At 36.1% G+C, this 23099-nt stretch overlaps 1 protein-coding gene across 16 annotated transcripts in view; it reads left to right on the top strand.

Moving 5' to 3' along the window:
• SNX14 (sorting nexin 14) overlaps positions 1-23099 on the top strand; it is a 96702-nt gene that overhangs the window by 52918 nt on the left and 20685 nt on the right. For 10 of the 16 annotated variants that reach the window (XM_033234514.1, XM_033234520.1, XM_033234515.1 and 7 more), the window contains 8 exons: positions 104-228; positions 1028-1086; positions 4152-4178; positions 6093-6225; positions 11999-12200; positions 15487-15570; positions 17361-17461; positions 19537-19648. In XM_033234514.1, the coding sequence (XP_033090405.1) occupies positions 104-228; positions 1028-1086; positions 4152-4178; positions 6093-6225; positions 11999-12200; positions 15487-15570; positions 17361-17461; positions 19537-19648 (843 nt within the window). The remainder of the gene's footprint in view (positions 1-103; positions 229-1027; positions 1087-4151; positions 4179-6092; positions 6226-11998; positions 12201-15486; positions 15571-17360; positions 17462-19536; positions 19649-23099) is intronic. The other 6 variants (XM_033234517.1, XM_033234528.1, XM_033234522.1 and 3 more) reach the window with 3 other exon arrangements.

Genomic DNA, 23099 nt, shown 5'->3' with positions numbered 1-23099 from the left:
TCTAGTGTGTTTCTTACAGTGGAGTTTCAGTAAAATGTAGTTTTAGAACTGTATAAGTTTATGCTATTTATAAATAATTTCTACAGTAGAATTTTTTTAATAGTTGCTGAAGGCCCATACATAGATGTTGTGAAACTTCAAACTATGAGATGTCTTTTTGAAGCATATGAACATGTCCTTTCTCTTTTGGAGAATGTATTTACTCCTATGTTCTGCCATAGTGATGAGGTAAGTCAAAATATTAAGCTTGTTTGAGGATTTTTATACATAATTTAGTAGTAGTTCTGATTTTATTAGATGAGTGATTCAAATAACAAAATAAATAGAAAAATAAAACAAGATTGCTGGGCACGGTTGCTCACGCCTGTAATCCCAGCACTTTGGAAGGCTGAGGTGGGTGAATCACTTGAGTTCAGGCATTCAAGACCAACCTGGCCAACATGGTGAAATTCCATCTCTACTAAAAATACAAAAGATTAGCTGAGTGTGGTGGCACATGCCTGTAATCCCAGTTACTTGGGAGGCTGTGGCAGGAGAATAGCTTGAACTCAGAAGGCCAAGGTTGCATTGAGCTAAGATCACACCACTGCACTCAAGCCTGGGCGATAGAGCAAAACTCTGTCTCAGTAGAAAACAGAACAAAAAAACCAAGTCTTTTCCGCTATGTAATTAAGTGAAGATTAAAAAATAATTGCAAAAACAATTATCAATGCCAAAACCTGTTTATATTTATGTAAGTAGATAGATTGGGACCAAATAGGTCTGCCTGGTTTGCCATATGCCTGAGCAGCTTTGTAGTATTGCAGTGACGCAGAAATCTCATTGTATACACATTATTTACAAACCTGTGGAAATCATCTGCGTTTGCGATATTTTCATCCTTGCCCTATTTGACAATGTCTGTATTCACTTGATTGAGATAGTTTTTTTTTTTTTCCCCAAAACTGGAAAGTAGTAAACTAAGGTAATGTGTTTTAATATTAATTGTAAGTGTAATAAATGGTGATTAGTATTTGTTATTTTAAAGTATTTCAGACAACTTTTAAGAGGTGCAGAATCACCAACACGCAATTCAAAATTCAACAGGTAGGTTGTATATTTTGTTTTTGAACTTGCTGATGCCAATCATTCTATGATAGCATCATTGCTATCATATAAAAATAGCTTTATTAGCTATTTTTCTGAATGAATATGTGGTTCCATTGTTATATGAGTAGACAAGGCATTTTACTAGTGAATTGTAGAACTGTCTTCTATATAGTGATCTGAAAATGCCTGAAATTCTTTTAGAAAAATTTAACAAGATACATAATGTGGCCTTTGTTAATCTCATAATTAATATATATTAGTTTTGATTACTGGCTTTATTGGGGACTAGGGACTGAATGCATAAGTGGCGTCCACAGATAACTCAGAATTAAATGTTTTAGAGAAAACTTTTTTTTAAGAGTGCTTACTGGGTACAAAAGTGGAGGAATGTTTATTTCTTTTTTTGGCTCTCTGGAAATCTAAGTGTACAGTTAAGGGACCTAAAGAAAGGTAATAGAAGAGAAAAGCTTTATCTGTTTGTAAACTGGATAATTAATGTTCTGATTTGTCTTTGCAAGATTACATGTACAAAATTGACACAGATACCAAATGTATAAATCTACAGAATAGATTTATAAAGAAAATATGTGAATAAATATATATTTTAAGTCACATAATAGCAAATCAACAAACCTATTCTGAATTTCCAGTGAAAGAATATTAATGGCCGGGCGCGGTGGCTCACATCTGTAATTCCAGCACTTTGTGAGGCTGAGACGGGTGAATCACTTGAGGTCAGGAGTTTGAGACCAGCCTGGCCAACGTGGTGAAACCCCGTCTTTACGAAAAATATGAAAATTAGCCGGGCATGGTGGCACATGCCTGTAATTCCAGCTACTTGGGAGGCGAAGCAGGAGAATTGTTGGAGCCCAGGAGGTGGAGGTTGCAGTGAGCCGAGATCGCGCCACTGCACTCCAGCCTGGGTGACAGAGCGAGACTGTCTCAAAAAAAAAAAAGTTAAGAAACTCTTTTGACTTCTTGTGTATAAGGTAAATGAATCATTTTATTTACTTTTCATTTTCATTTCTAATCATTTCATTTACCTTATATATGTACAAAATTGATACAAACATCTCAACACCTTCCAATTTGAGCAAGCATCTAATAAACATATAAATAAATTGGATATGTACTACAAAGAGAGAAGTAGATGTCAAGAAATGGGGCAGTGTTTTAGATAGTTAGTAGAAGGAAAAATGTGAAAACCTTAGCCATGAGGAGAATATATTGTATTTCTTGACATAACCAAGTGTTATGGGAATAGGTGTTTCTTTGAACGTTGAATATTAATTCTGATTTAATGCCTCAGTAGAAGTAGTATACATGTAATAACTTTTCTGAAAGGTAGAAAATACATTTAGGATTATTTGCAAAATTACTACCTTTTAACTTTTTCCTAAAAATTTATATGTTATAGCCATGAAGTTTAGATTTTATTTAACAAAAATCATATTCATACTATTTAAAATAACATTCTTTGCCCAGGCCACATGACTTTTCTTGCATTTGAATTCTTTTCTAAGGAGTTTCCTTAGAAAAGGAATTTACTGGCATACTTGAGAAGCAGGTAGAATTTATCCTTGTTTATAGACATAAGATGTTTGGAGTTTCATACCAGGGCACGGAGCTAGTGAAATGCCCTTTTCTAGGACCATTTAAGGGCAAGTGGTTCTGTGACCTTAAAAGCCTGCTTGGTAGATGGCCGGGTGTGGTGGCTCACACCTGTAATTCCAGCAATTTGGGAGGCTGAGGCAGGCGGATCACCTGAGGTCAGGAGTTCAACACCAGCCTGGCCAACATGGTGAAACCCTGTCTCTACTAAAAATACAAAAATTAGTCGAGTGCGGTGGAACACACTTGTGATTCCAGCTACTTGGGAGGCTGAGGCAGGAGAATCACTTGAACCCAGGAGGCAGAGGTTACAGTGAGCTGAGATTGCACCACTGCACTCCAGCCTGGGCAACTAAGACTCCGCCTCAATTAAAAATAAAATAAAATAAAATAAAAAGCTTGCTTCGTAGTTAAAATCTAAGTCAAGGTCATAACTTCAGAGATGAAAAAAGCCTTCTTTGCTACTTTGAGAACACTTCATTATTTTCAGCATATTAAAGTACTAATTTTGTTGGCTTTAAAATATAAAAAGGCAGATTATATGGGTTCTTTTCATTTTGGATACTGATTATGACTTTTTAAAGTATGTTTTTCTTTATGGTGATCTGATTTTAGTAGTTAACTATCAGTCTTGTCAGGACTCTGCTTCTGTGATAGTTAATGATTTATTTACCTATATACAATAAAAGTTTTTTTAACATTCTTTCGTTGGAGATTTAGAATAGCTTTTTAATTTGCTATTAAATGACTTAAATTACATAAAATATGTATTCATATATTTGACGTCTACATTTTATATTTTCAAAGTAAAATTCGAATGCATGTTATTTATCATGTTCTCTGTTTCATTCTTCACAAAGTACAACTTTTGTTTTTTAATATTTAGAGACCTTGTGTTAACTGTGCTTCTTAGCTTAAAACATTTTTTTACTCAAGCTAAAAACATGTGAAGCATAAATGATTCTATCTAACGTGGACACAAATTTAATGTTGGAAAATATGGGTTTGTTTTTTGTGCCAGATTTTTGGTGGTTCAGTCTCTGCATACTTTCCACTGTATGAAAGAAATGGTATTCCTAAGGACAAAGAAAAGACAGAATTATTTCTGGATATTTAATTTCTAAGAACCTTTTTTAATGATGTAGAAAAAAGTCAGTTATTTCCTGATATATTTAATTTTTTTCCATGTCACCCAAGAGATAACATATTTAATTTTTAAGAACCGTTTTTAGTAATGTAGACTTCATCCAAACACAAAAGACAGCTATGTGCGTTTATCTTGCCTTTATCACCTTATTCATGAGGATTTCTTCCCTTTGCAAAGATGAATGTTATACACCTGTGTAACTTCTGAAGCTTTTACATTTTGTTTTGTGTTCTAGAAGTTTATATAATATCTGGACTTTCTTTCTTTCCTCTCCTTGTATAATTTCACATACCTGTTATTGCAGAGGTAGCCTAAGTTTGGATGATTTTCGGTAAGTCTTGAGCATGTGATTCTTTTCAGTATTAAATGTTTTTAGAAAGTACATTGTGAACAACCTAATAGAAATAAAAAGGAAAAAAATGAAACACTATAGTATTAACTGCCATTATATCCTAGTTATTTAGGATAATCTTTTAAAAGGAATACCTACTTTTAGTCTAGATATGTCCTCTTTGAAATAGCATGTTATGTCATCATAAAATAAAAATGTCCTGATACTTCAAAGATATTTTCATTATTTAATTTGTATCTTGTTTTTTAAGGCTGTTGACTCATTTTTGTTCTTGTTAATTTTGCTAAATTAATTTTAGAATTATTTGTGTTTAAATAATTTTTTTTAAAGAAGTATCATGTTTCTGTATTTCTGGGCATAATCACAAGTGAGACTTTAAATTTCATATTTCAACAACCCCCATTGTTTTGTAATATCCATGTTGTAGAGACTAGAATAAACTATCTGGAGTCTAGAGATTTTAAAAATATTTTATTAACATTTTTATCTCTTGGGAAGCATTTTTTTTTTTTTTTTAATCAAGGACAGTTGTGTCTACAATTCTTGTTTAAAAAAACTCTAATTGTATGTTTGTTTAGATAAAATAATCTAGTTTAAGTACCCCTTTTCATGCTTACTACTTATTATTAGTGTTTTTCCAGAAGTTTGATTTACTTCTTGGATGTGTGTAAAATACACATTACTACATATTGGTGTATTTGAAACTTGATTAATTTTCTTTCTGTAATTGTATTATTTCAGTAGATAACTTAATTTTCCTCACAAGAATAATAGCTATACACTTGAGCATTCAAAACAAACTTTCTCAGATGATTTTAAAGTAGTCATTTTTATTTGGATATCTGTTGTAAGAGAAGCATTACATAGTGAACATGACTTTATTTTATTTTATATATTTTTTCGAGATGGAGCCTCACTCTGTCGCCCAGGCTGGAGTGCAGTGGTGCCATCTCGGCTCACTGCAACCTCTGCCTTTCGGGTCCAAGTGATTCTCCTGCGTTAGCCTTCCCCTGCCACCTCACTCATTTTTGTATTTTTAGTACAGATGTGGTTTCGCCATATTGGCCAGGCTGGTCTTGAACTCCAGACCTCAGGTGATCTGCCAGCCTTGGCCTCCCAAAGTGCTGAGATTACAAGTGTGAGCCACTGTGCCTGGCCTTGAGCATAACTTTTAAATTGGGTAAAAGTTATGGTTTTAGTTGCTGAAACATTGGGCAGTAGGCTAACGGACATTTTTGCTACTTTTAGCTTATGTATTTTGTTGCTTTTCAGTTATTTCTGCTTTCAGAAATTCAACTTAAAAAAATTGCAAAACCAACATTTAATATTTATGGCAGAGCAGACTGCTTCCTAGGGCTACATTTGCTTTTATCCCTGTGCTCATTGCTAACCTTTCCCTTTGGCACTTTTCTTTTTCTTAAAGTTCCTTCTGAAAATGAAGTAGTGAGAAAACAATAGTTGACATTTTTTTCTGTTGCATAATTTTAGTACAGTTACTCTAAAGGGATGTTTTCAGTTTTGAACAGATCTTAAGCATTTTTTTATCTATTTCAAAATATCGCAATAAGAACTATATTCCGCTAGGGGGCTCTCATCTTTTAAAAATTTTAATCCGGCTAATATTTTGAAGTTAATACTGGGTAAATTTTGAGTGTTTATAAATAAATATTGTCCCATTTATTCATCCACCAAATTTAAACTTTAAATACTATGTCATTTTTGACTTCTGAGATGTTGTTACTTAATCCATGGATGAAAACTCCAAAAGTTATGTTAGCTATGCCTTTATCATTTTCAAAACGATTTTTCTTTTTTTCTAAATAGTGGTTTTCAATAAACTAGACTGTTGTGATAATTTGCTATGTACTTGATACATGTTTGTTTAATATTCAGGAACACACAGAAAAGGGGAGAATCATTTGGAATCAGCAGAATAGGTAGCAAAATTAAAGGAGTATTCAAAAGTACCACAATGGAGGGAGCTATGTTGCCTAATTATGGTGTAGCTGAAGGTGAAGATGATTTTGTAAGTAAAATGTATCAATTTGATTTATGTATAACTTCAGACTTACTATAACATAAAAATTAGAGATACTCATTATTTTCCTTTTTTTTATTTTTTGGAAAATCTGTATTCTAATACTTTCCCTTTATCTTCTTACTTCAGACTTCCTTTGTATTTCTCATTCTTTAATTAGTTGTAATAGTTTCATGACGTGAATCTAATTTTTAAAATTCCTGGGAACTATGTCATTGCTTATTAAGGCAGAATGTTTCCTGTTAAGCTGAGATATTTCTAATATTCAAACAGTTTACCATCTTTTGGTTAAGCTTCAAATTCTGATGTTACCTTTTTCCTGCCATGTGCTCCAGGTATACAGAGCTGCTAATAGATGTTCTAGCTCCTTGCTTACTTAAACTGTGGTCTGTTGACAAGCAGCATTGGCATTACCTGGGAGCTTGTATAAATACAGAATCTCAGGCACTCTCCTAGACTTACTGAGTCAATTTACATTTTAACAAGATTTCCAGTTGACTTATATGCACATTTTACTTACCATGCTATTTTATTTCTCTGTGTCTTTGTCCTGCTTGAAATGCCCTTCATTTGTTTATTGACCTAGAAAATTCATATGCATCCTTCAAAATGCAGCTGTTCCCCATAAACCTTTACCCAAATCCCCAAGTTGAACTGAACATTTCCTCCTTTTGTGCTCCTATTATATTGTATGTTAAAACTTATACCATAATGTATTTGAAGTTATATGTTTATGATTGTCTTTCGTATCGCATAGTGCCATAAAGGCAAGTATTGTCTCATTTGTACTTTTTGTTTTTATTGAATAGAGATCTTGGATTCTCATTTTGTCTTTTAATGACCCGAGGCCCTGGGGATGAAAACATGATTAAGATGTAGACCTTTGCTTTAAGAAATTCACTTAACTTGGGTGTAAAAGGGATGTTTAGTACTGATTGGATTGATGATGACCAAGAAGGAGCAAAGGTGGGGAGACAGCAGTAAACCCTTTTGTTTACCCCTTCCTTTTGACCTTTATCCCATTGCCTTGATATAAGGGTCACTGATTCTTCATAATAATTTAAATGGAATAAAATCTTATTTAAACCTTTTGTATTAATTCAAATAAAGCAGTTTTTTTATGCCTTTATTTTTCTCTATAAGTGTGGGTATTATTATTATTTTTTTGAGACGGAGGCTTGCTTTGTCACCCAAGCTGGAGTGCAATGGCACGATCTCAGCTCACTGCAACCTCCGCCTCCCGGGCTCCTGCCTCAGCCTCCTGAGTAGCTGGGATTACAGGCGCCCACCACCATGCCCAGCTAATTTTTGTATTTTTTTTTGGTAAAGATGGGGTTTCACCATGTTGACCAGGCTGGCCTTGAACTCCTGACCTCGTGATCCACCCACCTGTAGTCCCAAAGTGCTGGGACTACAGGCATGAGCCACCGCACCTGGCCTTGGTGTGGGTAGTATTTTTATGGTGGGTGTGGTGGCTCACATTTGTAATCTCAGTACTTTGGGAAGCTGAGGTGGGAGGATTGCTTGAGCCAAGGAGTTCAAGACCAGCCTGGGCAACATGGCGAGACCCTGTCTTTACAAAAAATTAAAAAATTATCTGGGTGTGATGGTGCACAACTGTGGTTGTAGTTACTTGGAAGGATCACTTGAGCTCGGGGGGTCAAGGCTGCAGTAAGCCATGTTTGTGTCACTGTACTCCAGCCTGGGTAACAGAGTAAGAGCCTGTCTCAAAAAAAAAGTATGGATAGAAGAAAGTAGATCAGAGAAAGTCTTTTTCAAAATAATGTTTATGTTTTCTAATTTTAAGCGTATTTTCAGTTTTTAAATAATATAGAACAGTGGAAAAAAATTAAATGCCACGTACATGCATAATCTTACCACCCAGTAACTACTCCTATTAATAGTTTGGTGATTTTCTTTAAAAACAAACAAACAAAAAAACTTTCCCTTTTTACCCCGGTAGACTAGACTACATTATATGTATATAGTTTGCTATCTTTTTCTCTCTATTCAGTATTATAACAAAAGTATTTAACCGTGTTATTACGAACTTTTAAAACATAATTTTTTGTGGAGGAAGATGTGTTTTTTATTTTTTGCCTTCCCAATTTCTTGATACACAAGCTGTACTTTAGCTTCAGGAATAGGAGGCTATCTTTAAAAAGCTGAGAGAATTTGCTTTGTTTTGTAGTGACCCAAGAAGAAGGAAATTCTTGATTGGGATTAAAGATAGTAGTAACAAAAAGTTGGAGAAGCAGGCAAACTAATGTTTAATACTATCAAGGGAAAACTCAGGGACAGTGAGGTGCTAACGCAGACTAAGATGATGCCATTTAGGATTTAGAAGACACTGTGCTAGTTCTAACCTGTGGGACCTTGGGGAATACTCTTTGTCTTGTTTGGAAGTTGAGGGAAAAGAAAAGTTTCCAGTTTCACTGCCGGGTGATCCTAAATTGGTTTGTAATCCTAAGTTGGACATTTAGGATGACTAATTGGAGACTTAGGAGACATTATCTCGAACTCCTGACCTCAGGTGATCCACCTGCCTTGGCCTCCCAAAGTGCTGGGATTACAGGCGTGAGCCAACATGCCCAGCCTGACATTATCTTTCAGAACCCTCGTTGTGATCATTTGGCAGTAGTGCCTGCTTGCTGTGTGGTCTTGGGCACATTCGTTAATTTTATTATGATTTGTTTCATCACCTTGAAATGGAGGTAATTTTATCTTTCATAGGGGGTTGTAAGGAGTATTAAGCAAGTAATATATATGAAGCACTGAGAACAGTGCCTTGCACATAGTGAGTCCTGTAAGCACATCAATTCTCGTAGCTGTGTGATCTCAAGTTAGGGATTAAATTAGCATCCATCCATATGCTGGCCTGGGAACCAAAGCCTAGTATATAAGATTGGGTCAGGGCTGGGTATGGTGGCTCAGGTCTGTAATCCCAGCACTTTGGGAGACTGAGGCTGGAGGATCACTTGAGTTTAGGAATTCGAGACCAGCCTGGGCAACATGGTGAAATCCTGTCTCTACAAAAATAGAAAAATTAGCTGGATGTGGTCTACTCAGGAGGCTGAGGGAGGATCACTTGAGCGCGGGAGGAAGAGGTTGCAGTGAGCCTGGCAACAAAGTGAGACCCTGTCTCAAAAAAAAAATTGGGTTGAAAAATTGTGTTGGTGTATCAGAAAATGTATTTCTGTCCGAGTTCAGAACTGGCTTACAAATATGAAATATAATATGCCTGTTGGTAACTTGGCAGATATCTCTGTACAGGAAAAGAATAATCAGAAATATTAACATTTCTTGAGGAAATTTTATTTCCATCTTCCATAATCCCCATCCTCTTGGTAGAGATAGCAGGTGTTTGGAAGCGGAAAAATATTTAAAGTACTTGATTTTCCTTTATTAACATTTTGATTACAATATTTACTTATTTTCAAATAGCATTAAAGGATGCCCTGAAAATTCTTAGAGGAATATTTCCCTAGAGATTTTTCTTTAGGCTTTGATAAAAATACCATTTAAGTAGTAACAGTAATAAATTGCAAAACTTTGTCCTTTTACATTGCTAAGAATTTTGTTCTCCCATTTTGTGTCTTAGATTGATTCTGAGGAGCTTCTTTTAATTTAAGAATGCCCCCCTTTTTTTTTTTGGCTTTTAGTCAGCATTTTCAACAAATTCTCTATTATTTTGTGATTCACTTTCCCCTCTCTTCAGACGCTAGATCCATTAACAAAAATATACTTGTATTAACCATGGAAAATGCTACCTTGAACCTCAGGTTTTAAGCATTGGGTGTTTCCCTCACACATCTCTCTGTGTTTCTTCCAAGACTGTAAGAAGGTAACCTTGCCTCTTAAAAGGCAAAACCCAACATATGTCATCTGTTTTTATAGTTTTGTTTTTTAAGGTCTTGAAGTTGTTTTCAACAGAGCATTAAGAAGTCTTCCTAAGATCAGTAAGAGTCTTATTAGAGATTATGGAAAGCCAGTTTAGGATGAGAACAGAAAAAAGCAAAGCGGGAGCCAGGTGTGGTGGCTCACGCCTGTAATCCCAACACTTTGGGAGGCTGAGGCGGCGGATCGTGAGGTCAGGAGATTGAGACCATCCTGGCTAACACGATGAAACCCCGTCTCTACTAAAAATACAAAAAATTAGCTGAGCGTGGTGGCGGGTGCCTCTAGTACCAGCTACTCGGGGGGCTGAGGCAGGAGAATGGCATGAACCTGGGAGGGAGAGCTTGCAGTGAGCTGAGATTGCGCCACTGCACTCCAGCCTGGGCGACAGCACGAGACTCTGTCTCAAAGAAAAAAAAAGAAAAAGCAAAGGGGGTTTGTGGGGGAGGAAAGGAATTTCCTTAGAAGAGAGGTAAGTACCCGGGGTAAGAGGAAAGAACTGAGAGTGAGAGTAGGGCTAGAATTCTGGAAATAAATTCCTTTGTACTACTGATTTGCTCTGGCTAGGCTATGCAGAATTCTTTTAAGTGCTACAGACTTTGACTCATTGCCTTTAAAAAGGTGTGTTCCAGATGAATGCATTTCGTTTATAATATTTTGCCCTTTTTAACATGAATGAGAGATGTCTAGGTGAGTCAGTGTTTATAATATGCCAGATTCAAATAATCTGTTCCAATTTAAAAAATGGAGACAGTTGTTTCCTTCTTCCTGTGTATCTATTTCTAGAACATGTGGTTTTGTTTTTAAAAATAATTGTTATTTTATTTTTTCAGTATTTAAAAATATTTAGCATTTTAAACATTTATGTTGTTAAAGTTTAAGAAGTGATGAAATAAAAAAAAAACTCTTAATTCTGTAGAGGTGGGTTTCTTCCAGACGTTTTTTTCCAATTTTTTGTTACTTACGTTACAGTTTTTACTTGGGTCTTCTTTATGATTAAAAAATTTTTGGAGTAAATATTTTTATTAAAATAAATTTCCAAAAATGGAATTACTTGTTTGAAATCATTTTATGACTCTTTATAGATACATATCGCCAAAACACTTTCCAGAAGGGTTGTGCTGGTATACCTTGTAACCGGTAGTGTGGCACAGATCTAGTTTATCTGTGCAGTCTCCATGAATGACTGCTATCATTTATAAAATTTTACTTCTCAAAATGAAAAAAATACCAGAACTTTTTATTTCTTATCACAGAGGTTGAACAGTTTCTATATTTGTGTATTTTACATTTTTTTCCCCTAAACTCTGAGGTGTCTATTCTTTATCTTCTGTTATATTTTCTTTCTTTCTTTTTTTTTGAGACAAGGTCTCACTCTGTCACCCAGCATGGAGTACAGTAGCACGAACCTGGCTCACTGCAATCTCAGCCTCCTGGACTCAAGCAGTGCTCCCACCTCAGTTTCCTGAGTAGCTGAGACTACAGAGGCGGGCCACCATGCCCAGCTAATGTTTTAAAAATATTTTGTAGTGATGAGGTCTCACTGTGTTTCCCAGGCTAGTCTCAAACTCCTAGGCCCAAGCAACCTTCCACCTCAGCCTCTGTAAAAGTGTTGGGCTTATAGGTGCTGTCCCCAGCCTGTTATATTTTCATATACAGATGATGTAAGAAAACTTGGAGTTGATGCTAGTAACTTTTTAGCTTTTTACCTATACTTTTTCAGTAGAAAATTTAATATCACCTAGCTTTTAGGGTCTTAAAAATTATCAGTTGATATGGGCGTATTACTTTATACTTGTATGTTGTATGCTGTAGTTCTAAAGGTATTGGGAATATTAAATTCATCCTGGTAATTTTTTTCCAGATTGAAGAAGGTATTGTTGTAATGGAAGATGATTCTCCAGTGGAGGCTGTGAGCACACCTAATACTCCCCGAAACCTTGCTGCATGGAAAATTAGCATTCCATATGTAGACTTTTTTGAGGATCCCTCCTCTGAAAGGAAGGAGAAAAAAGAAAGAATTCCTGTGTTTTGTATTGATGTTGAAAGAAATGATAGAAGAGCAGGTAGGAAGCTTTCTGAGCACCTTTCTTAAAAGATGCCCATGAATGAATCTGTTGTTACCAGGTGTGATAAACATTTTGCCACTTCTAGCTAGCAAATATGGCTGCATATCCAAAAAAGAAGTGTCCAGAACAGAAAATTGAAAGAAAGCTTGGGATGTCCTAGGTTATCTTCATAGCAGTTAACTAATTCATTCAATCAGCACTGCCTGACAGTCCATCAGGCATTCAGTGTAATGTTCTTTTAATGGTTTTGTTGCTGTCATTAGCCATTGTACTTACTTAATTGTCATTAATCCATATAGCACTATATCAGGTATTATTCTAGTTTAATTAAGACAGCGTTTTCTCTCACCCATTTTGTGGGCTAATTAGAACTGATGAAAATATGGCCAGACATGGTGGCTCACGCCTTTAATTGCAGTACTTAGGGAGGCCAAGGTGGGTGGATTACCTGAGGTCAGGAGTTTTGAGACCCACCTGGCCCACATGGCGAAACCCTGTATCTACAAAAAATACAAAAATTAGCCATGTGTGGTGGTGCGTGCCTGTAGTCCCAGCTACTCTGGAGGCTGAGGCATGAAGATTGCTTCAACCTGGGAGGCGGAGGTTGCAGTGAGCCGAGATTATGTGACTGCACTCTAGCCTGGGAGACAGAGTGAAACCCTGTCTCCCAAAAAAAAGGACTGATGAAAATATGGTTAAAACTACAGGTTTTCTTCATGTTTTGCTATACTTTTTCTTTCAGTTATTTCAGGTATAGACTGTAATAGAGACCAGGGTTAACAGCATCTGTAGCAGGATAAACAGTCACCACTTTAAAGTCCTACTTGTAACATGATAAAAAGAAATCGAATTAAAAAATAAAACAGTGACCACTTTGCACTTTTTCTAAGAAGTGGGATAGTGAGTGTAACGAAAAGCACCACATTTTGAGAATGATGAGCAGAAAATAAAGTTGAGCTCAGGAAGAGGGAGTTACGAGGAAAGAAGGAAAAAAAGTGGCAATGTTAGAAAATGGTTTTGAGAAGATAAGTGGTAGGGTGAAGATCAGTGCTAATTATTTTTATTTTTCAGAAAGTATTAGGTTTTCTGATTTTCCTCAGAAGTTGATCCTGTTTCAAGAACATGAGACATAGGAATTGGGAGGGAAGAATGCCCAGAGTAGCTAGTTACAATTTTTTCCTATCATAACTAAATATCAGGCAGAGTCTTATTCTGTCCAGGTCTTACACCATACTGCCTAATTTTGCTGGAGTTACTTTTCAGTCTTAGTAGTTGCTGTTCTTTCAGCATTCTGACAGGTGGACAGCTGAACTGTTGTCAATAATAGAGTCAGATTTCCATTTCAAACTTAGTTTTGTTTGGAATATACTTTTGTTTTTGCTTTAGGACAACTATTTTTAATTTTTATGCTTTATCTTAAAAAGTTAATTAATTTAACATAAATTATAAATTCATGGCTCAGTAATTCAAAAATAAAAACCAAAAAATCTTAAAACTTGAATTTTATTTTATTTTTTAATTTAATTGTTTTTTTTCTTTTTGAGAGGAAGTCTTGCTTTGTTGCCGAAGGTGGTTTGCAGTGACATGACTGTGGCTCACTACAGCCTCGACCTCCCAGGTTCAAGCGATCCTCCCACCTCAGCCTCCTGAGTAGCTGGGACTGTAGGTGCATGTCACCACGCCCAGCAAATTTTAAAACTTTTTCGTAGAGAAAGGGTCTCACTATGTTGCTGAGTCTGGTCTCGAACTCCTGGGCTTAAAGTGGTCTTCTCGCCTTGGCCTCCCAAAGTACTGGGATTACAGGTGTGAGCCACTGTGCTGGGCTAAAAGCTTGTATTGTAAATATAATTTTTTTGTCACCAGTGCTGCAGACTTCTACTGTCAATGAAATGTGCTCTTAGAAACCATGATCTATCAGGGAGAAAAAAGTATATCATTTAGTATATTGATTTTATGTGAGTAACAGAATAACAATTTCAGCATTAAAAACCTAGTCTAAATATACTATGGATCTTTTAAGACCAGTGTTGAAGAAAACTAGGATTTGCTTTATATGTTGTGATCAGGTTGATTTTTTCTCAATAGAAGTGTTGTTTTGGATGGTTGTGGTATTGCTTCACTCGATCTACTGCATTCTGAAATCTATGGTAGAATGATGTCAGATGTTAACAATAACAGTTAACGTTTATGAGGTATTTACTCTGTGCTATGCTGTGCTATGCACTGTACAGAAGTGCTTTATGTGGATTATTTTAGGTGATAGACACAATTATTGTTATTCTACATCTACACACTGCAAGGTACACAGTGGTGTTATTTGTTCAAGGCCACATAGTAAATTAGGGCAAGGTTAACTGGGATTAGAATAGGCAGTCTGATTGCAGATTTACTCTTTAAACCATTACTATGTGCTGCCCAATTTAGTAGCCACTAGCTGCATGTGGTAATTAAAATCAAATTAAATTGTATTAAAATTTCAGTTCTTGAGTTGCATTAGCCGCCTTTCACGTACTCAGTGGCAACATGTGGCTAGTAGCTAGTATATTAACGCAGATCCATGGAGCATCTTCCTAACTGCAGAAAGTTCTATTGGATAGTACTGCTTTATACTATATTAAATTAGGACAATATGGTAAATGTTTGAGAAACCCCAAATCAATAAAAAACTCTTATGAAACACATCATTTTGGTGACATTTTAAAAGTAATCATAATTGCATGATATTTTAAAGTTTCTGTCAGCTCTGATTCTGTTATAGAAAAAGTATATTTGAGATAACTTCATAGATGAAATTTATCAGTCACTTGTAGGTAACTAAAATATGGGATAAGATGTGTTAATAATGTTATGCCAAAAATAACAAATTACGACTGTGGAATAATGTCCAGCTTTGTATTCTTTTTTTTTTTTTTTGAGACAGAGTCTCGCTTTGTTGCCCAGGCTGGAGTACAACAGCGCGATCTCGCCTCACTGCAACCTCTGCCTCTTGGGTTCAAGCGATTCTCCTGTCTCAACCTCCTGAATAACGGGGACTACAGACGCCTGCCACCACGCCTGGCTAATTTTTGTATTTTTAGTAGAGGCGGGGTTTCACCATGTTGGCCAGACTGGCCTGGAACTCTGGACCTCAAATGATCCACTCACCTTGGCCTCCCAAAGTGCTGGGATTATAGGCGTGAGGCGCCGTGTCCAGCCAGCTTTGTATTCTTAATGTATTAAATACAGCATTCTTTTAGGGTTTTGAAATTATTTGTTACTCAGTGTGTGTGTACTCAATTTACAGTTGGACACGAGCCTGAACATTGGTCTGTCTATAGAAGATACCTTGAATTCTATGTACTTGAATCAAAACTAACAGAATTTCATGGTATGTTATTCTTTTTGGATAAAACATTACATTTCAGCATTAGCATTCTTTAAAGCTGTGATACCACATTAATTTTTTTATTTTAAGTAATTGAAATACAAGAAATACAACATTGACGCTTGTGTACACTTTTATTGATAACGGAAATGTACTGTTTATCTTCTTATTTTTATTTATCTGTATATTTAAAGTTCTTGCAATGCACATTTATGCTTTTAAGTAAAATCAAAATTTTAAAATAGCTATTTTAAAACTATATTTTAGAAAGGGCTCTCTATTTACTCTTTTTTGTTCTTCCTGTCTCATCAGTGTATTTATCTGAGTTAATATCAGGGATATAGTTACAAAGAATTTCCAGCCTTTTTTTTTTTTTATATGTAGCTTGGTGAATTTTATTTGTGTGTTCTAAATCTTTTTATTTTAGAACAGCTCTGTAGAGTGTCCCCGATCCAAATTCAAGTTGGTTTTTAATTGAGAAGGATAAGGAACATTCCTTTCCCTGCTGTAAGAGCAAAGCCTGTGATAAGGGTGATTATTATAGGAAGATAAAGAATACAAGGTCCCACTCCATATTTTTGCCTAGATTTTGAGTTTGTACTTGTGTTCAAATGGTTTTATCTTTCTCTCTACCAATCTGGTGCAGGACCATTGTCGTTCTTTCTCTGAAAACTACTTTTTTTGTTTAAGGCTGAGAGAAGACAATTTATCGCCATACTTTTCTTTTTTGGTGCTAAAATTTCTAAAGCCAGCCCTAGCTCAGAAAGCACATTCATCTTCCTTCCTTCCTTCCCTTCCTTCCCTTCCTCCCTCCCTCCCTCCCTCCCTTCCTTTCTTCCTTCCCTCCCTCCCTCCCTTGTTTTCTTCCTTCCTTCCCTTGTTTTCTTCCTTCTTTACATTTCCTCATTTCCGTCATGTTGCTCAGGCTGGAGTGCAATGGCACGATCTTGGCTCACTGCAACCTCTGCCTCCTGGGTTCAAGCGATTCTCCTGCCTCAGACTTCTGAGTAGCTGGGATTACAGGCATGTGCCACCATGCCCAGCTAATTTTGTATTTTTAGTAGAGATAGGGTTTCACCATGTTGGTGGCCTTTTTTTTTTTTTTTGAGATGAGTCTGGCTCTGTCACCCAGGCTGGAGCGCAGTGGTGTGCTCTCAACTCACAGCAACCTCCGCCTCCCAGGTTCCAGCGATTCCCCTGCCTCAGCATCCCAAGTAGCTGGGATTACGGGCATTTCCCACCATGCCTGGTTAATTTTTTTGTATTTTTAGTAGAGATGGGGTTTTACCATGTTGGTCTCGAACTTCTGACCTCAAGTGATCTGCTCACCTTGGCCTCCCAAAATGCTGGGATTACAGGTGTGAACCACTGTACCCAGCCTGCATTTTGATTTTAAGCCATTTATATAGCATTGACAAAATGCTATCTTTTTTCCCTATGAGAAATTAGTTATTTCTTTATAAGGTTTTGTCTAATAGAATCTCACCAATTTCAAAACAATCTCATAATAATTTTTTGAAGCTGTTTTACTAGGATAGAAAGCTAAAAAATCTACGTCAAACAGTGATTGTTACAAGAGTGATATTTTTGTTTATCAGTAGACTCGAGTTCTTTGATCTGGACTTCTGACTTGAAGCTCTCTGGTTTTGTGAAGATTATTCAAAGAATAATGTCACATCTCTACAAGGCAGTATTGCTAATCTAAATGTGCCATAGTAAATTTTAAATCCTAATTTAAGGGTTTAAAAATAGTAGCAGAACACAGTAGTAACTATAGTATATGCTAATTTCAGGTACATTTCCTGATGCCCAGCTTCCTTCTAAGAGGATCATTGGCCCCAAAAATTATGAATTCTTGAAGTCAAAGCGGGAAGAGTTTCAAGAATATCTACAGGTATAGCATCAACTGTGTTAATTCCAAACATTGCTAATCATAGCATTCTCTAATTTGTCTCTTTTTCTCTTATACATATATGCTTTGGTTTATAAATACCTGTCCATGTGGATTTTAATTAAAAAAACATTTTCCATGTGAATTTTAGAACAAATTTTTGTCAAAAGTATATTCCTTCCCCCCTCTCCAAATTGAATGAAATACAAGACATTTTCTTAGGGTGAGAAAAATCTTTACTTAATTTTAGGCTAGTTAAAACTTTGTATAGGACATTAAAAAAAGAAACTTTTGGTGTAAAAGATTAGATGCATTTGAAGAATACTGGATAGTATTCTTAGAATATTTGTTACTGTTCTGTGTTCTGTTTGATTTTTGTGTTTAGCTTTTTCTGAACTTTGGAGTCTTCTATGTTATTCCTTAGTCCCTTTTCTTTTGGGTTCATAGATATTTTTCCAATTTCCTGGGATCAACTCTACTATTTGCTACGTGGAGTTGAATTCCATTTTTCTCAGTGTGTGCACATTACATTATGTTAAAATGTATGGGTATATTATTTAAATACATGGTACAGTCATCATAAAAGTTACTTGAGTCATCAGGCTCTCCAGGATTAATAACCATCTTTCTTTATCTAGTGCTTACAAGGGAGGATACTTTTGTTTATTCAAAAAATATTTTATTTGGGCATGGAATTTTATATTTTAAAAAAATTGTCGATTCAGTTAAATTTGGATGGTTCCTAGCCAAAAAGAAATACTTTAAAATTAAAAGTACTCAGCAGTGTAAAGGAGTATTTACACTTTATTTCCTCTCTCTGAACTGTTGAATGCTTTCAACTCCAAGTTGAAAAAATATATATATATATATTCTATGTAAATTTTTGATGATGTGAAAATTGAAATATGAAATAATTAACTACTGCAAGGATGTGTTTGGATAAAACATAAAGCCATGTTTTTGTTGATACTATTAACTCGTTATTTGAACCAGCTAATTATTTCTACAAACTTGTACCTCACTCTAGAAGAACTATTTTCTCGTAATATGGATTTAAATTAGAGATAGCTGTACTGGTTTTTTAATGTAGATTTCTGCTTATAAAGTTTTGTAACTGTCTCATAGTTAGGAAACTATTAAGTAAGACTGGGTTAATTTTGGCTTTTAAAAGTCTTTTTTTTTTTTTTTTGAGACGTAGTTTTGCTCTTGTCATCCAGGCTGGAGTGCAACAGTGTGATCTCGGCTCATTGCAACCTCCGCCTTCTGAGTTCAACCGGTTCTCCTGCCTTGGCCTCCCAAGTAGCTGGGATTACAGGCACTCACCGCCACTCCTGGCTATTTTTGTGTTTTTAGTACAGACGGGATTTCGCCGTGTTGGCTAGGCTGGTCTCGAACTCCTGACCTCAGGTGATCCACCTGTCTCAGACTCCCAAAGTGCTGGGATTACAGGAGTGAGCCACCGTGCCCGGCCCATGTTATCTTATTAGAAAATAGTGTTGCAGGAAGAACAGACAACAGATTTTTCAAGTTATTTCACATTTTCACATCTAGTTTTCTGCAAAACCCTTTATGCTGACTTCTAAAAATTGATCGAGACAGTTGTATCGTGCTATCATATTTTCTATAGTTTAGAAACTGGGAGATAATAGTAGCTAATGTTTAGTTTTACTTCCTGTGTGTCAGATACTGTGCTAAATGCTTTATATAACAATACTATAAAGTTGGTAGTGTCATTATTTCCATTTTATAAGTTAGGAAACTGACTCTTGGGCCCTTTAGGAACTTTTCTGGTGTCACTTAGGTGTTTTCCAAGTGTTTAGGATTTAGGTGTTTTCCAAGAATCTAGCATGTGAAAGAGCCAGAATTCAAACCCATTCGTATCTGACTGTAAAGGCCAAAGTCTTACCTACTATCCTATACTCTTCCCTCTAATAATGCAGTTGCTTTGTTATTATTTTAAATATAAAGTAGCTTTTGGGGATTTAAAATTTAAAAAAAATTAAAATACAGTTTTGATTACTCTTCTAGATTTCTAAACTGTTTTTTTCCCTTTTTTTTTTTTTTTTTGTTCATTCAAGAAACTTCTGCAGCATCCAGAACTGAGTAATAGTCAACTTCTGGCAGACTTTCTTTCCCCTAATGGTGGGGAAACACAATTTCTTGATAAGATACTACCAGATGTAAATCTTGGTAAGTCAATTTAAGGAATCATTATAAGAGAATAAGTTGAAAAGAATCAGCATTTTCAGATTAATTTAGAAAAATATTTATATACTATAGCCTATGGTAAACTCTGAGGGCCCTTATTTCTGCATTTAGAGAGAAATTGTCAGATGCTGACCTTAATCTGTCCATTTTGAGTTCTGATTATTTAAGCAGTCACTTCTACCCATTTGTCCTCATCACAGAAAATTATATTAGTCAATGTATTTATAAATTTTTTTTTCTTAAATTTAAATAGAAGAAAAGTAGAGATGATATTTTTAGCATATGTGAATCAGTGTTTTCATCGTACAGTATATGAATAGCTGTGGTATTTGAAATTTCTCATTAAATATCTCAAAAAGACTAGATCTGTTGACATTTAACTTAGTTTAAGACTGTTGCATTTTTCCACATCTTTAAGTTATATCATGCTCTTCCTTTTTTGTATTATAAAGCATTATAAATATTCCTTAAAACCTAATTTTTGGGTCACTTGTAGTAATTTAGGTAAGTAAACTTTGTATAAACTAACTTTTAATTAACTTGAATTAATCTTAATGTCATTCTGAGCAAATTTCATTTCATGGTACTTCTGTACATGAATTTTATTTAAAGTTTAATTGTTGGCTATAAAACTAGCATGGAATGTACACATGAGATTGTGGTAACATTTCTGCTTTGAATATTGTTGTTAATTTCTTTTGAAGTTTTCATTAGTAACTTAGAAAACTAATTTAGGTTTTTGATCTTTAATTTCAAAGTAACTTTATAATTAGTAAAACCATTTTGCAGTTAGTAATTGCCTTATTTCTACTAGTACTATTGTAAAGGAAATTAAGATGTGTCAGAAAGCTTATATTTGCTCTACTTTTTAAAATATTAATTTTTACTATGACAGAGAATCTATAGTCAAAGCACAGTTTGCTGGGATACTGAAGACATTATTATATTTTTACTATTAGAGATGGAAGTTAGTATTTCCTGAAGATAATGTCTCAAAGTGTTTTTGTGTTGTAATACTTGAGCACTTAATTTCAGCTATCACTTTTGGATGAATTATTTATTATAGTTTGTCTAAATAGCAACGAGTTCAACAGAAATCCAGAAAGATCATCTTCTCTAGCCACTAATGTAGTACATACATTATAAGTACATGTATAAAAAATAGAAATATAAAAAAAGGATTCAATTAAATGTAGTCTGAAATTTTCCAAAGAATCATCTCATAAACCCCTGGCATGCCTCCATTCTGTTTTAAAAACTGTTCCTTAATTACTATTCCACCTGCTGGTTATCAGTGATTGGATTTTTTTTTTTTTTTTTCTGTGGTGGAGTCTTGTTCTGTCACCCAGGCTGGAGTGCAGTGGTGTGATTTTGGCTCACTGCAGCCTCCACCTCTCAGGTTCAAGCGATTCTCCTGCCTCCGCCTCCCAAGTAGCTGAGATTACAGGTGCCCACCACCACACCCAGCTAATTTTTTGTAGTTTTAGTAGAGACGGAGTTTCACCACATTGGCCAGACTGGTCTCGAACTCCTGACCTCAGGTGATCCATCTGCCTTGGCCTCCCAAAGTGCTGAGATTACAGGTGTGAGTGAGCCACCATGCCCGGCCAGTGATCTCGTTGTTAACAGAGACATCTTCTCATTCCTCAGTTTTCTTGACCTCCTCTGCAGCATTCTTTCCTTTAGAAATTCTTTGCCTTGGCCGGGCGCGGTGGCTCAAGCCTGTAATCCCAGCACTTTGGGAGGCCGAGACGGGCGGATCACGAGGTCAGGAGATCGAGACCATCCTGGCTAACACGGTGAAACCCCATCTCTACTAAAAATACAAAAACTAGCCGGGCGAGGTGGCGGGCGCCTGTAGTCCCAGCTACTCCGGAGGCTGAGGCAGGAGAATGGCGTAAACCCGGGAGGCGGAGCTTGCAGTGAGCTGAGATCCGGCCACTGCACTCCAGCCTGGGCAACAGAGCAAGACTCCGTCTCAAAAAAAAAAAAAAAAAAAAAAAAAGAAATTCTTTGCCTTTGGCGTTCATTATTGCATATTATTCTCTTAACTGTTTCAGTCCCATCACTACATTTCCATTCTACACAATCCTCCCTTATCTCTATACACGTAAATATAGGTGTTTTCCAAGCTCTGTCCTCAACTTTCCTCTTGCCAGTCTCCACAGAACCTATTATTTTAATTTTTACCTATATGTAAATGTTTATTTTTCTTTCCTTTTTTTTTTGAGACAGAGTCTTGAAATGTCATCCAGGCTGGAGTGCAGCGGCGCCATCTTGGCTCACTACAACCTCTGCCTCCCGGGTTCAAGCAATTCTCCTGCCTCAGCCTCCCTAGTAGCTGGGACTACAGGTGCACACCACCACGCCCAGCTAATTTTTATATTTTTAGTAGAAACGGGGTTTCGCCATGTTGGCCAGAATGGTCTCGATCTCTTGATCTCGTGATCTGCCCACCTAAATGTAGTCTGACCTTTAGTTATACCTTTCTGATACCCAGTTGAATGTCACCATCTGATCTCCTATCATCTTTTCAGAACCAATGTGTAATTTTGTTAATGATGCTACAGTCATGTCAGTCATGCTTGAATTTTTACCATTACCTCTTGAATTTTCTCTCCCATGCTCTCACTACACATCTTTTTTTTTGGAGATAGAGTCTCTGTCTGTCACCCAGGTTGGAGTGTGGTGGTGTGATCTCAGCTCACTGCAACTTCTGCCTCCTGGGCTCAGGCATTCATCCCACCTCAGCCTCCTGAGAACTACAGGTGCGCACCACCACACCCAGATAATTTTTGTATTTTTAGTAGAGATGGGGTTTCACCATGTTGCTCACGCTGGTCTTGAACTTCTGAGTTCAAGTGATCCACCTGCCTCAGCCTCCCAAAGTGCTGGGATTACAGGTGTGAGCCACTATGCCCTGCCTTACACATCTTTTTAGTTCCCAGATTCTGTAAGTTTTTCCTATTTGGTGTCTAACTCATGTCTTCCTCTTCATTCCCTTTACTCTTTCCTTAGTTGAGTTTTCATTGCCTCTTATTTGAACTGTACTAAGTTTCCTATCTAGTCTTCTGGATTCCCATCCTCCTCCTGCCCTCTATCAGTTTATCTTATATAACACAGCCAGATTAATCTTCCTAAAGTACATGTTTGACCATATCTAAAATCATTTGGTTTTTCTCTTTATTAACTTAGAAAATCTTTATTGTTTAATATGGAACCCTCTGAAAATCACTATGTGCTTTGATACCAATATATCTTACCATATTATTTCTTACTACTTCCTTTCATACTTTAGTAAAATTGAATCCCCTGTATTCTTTTGCTTCAGTGCCTTTGTTTATACTCTTTTCTTCTACTTTAAATGCTCTTCCATATTACCCATCTTTGAAGATCCAGCTGAAAGAAAGGAATGGCTGGTTCTTCGTAGGGA

The sequence above is a fragment of the Trachypithecus francoisi genome, unplaced genomic scaffold (genome assembly GCF_009764315.1).
Source record: "Trachypithecus francoisi isolate TF-2019V2 unplaced genomic scaffold, Tfra_2.0 Lachesis_group15, whole genome shotgun sequence".
Taxonomy (NCBI): Eukaryota; Metazoa; Chordata; class Mammalia; order Primates; family Cercopithecidae; genus Trachypithecus; species Trachypithecus francoisi.
The sequence above is the reverse complement of the archived record's forward strand: the minus strand, read 5'-3'. Positions and strand labels throughout refer to the sequence as shown.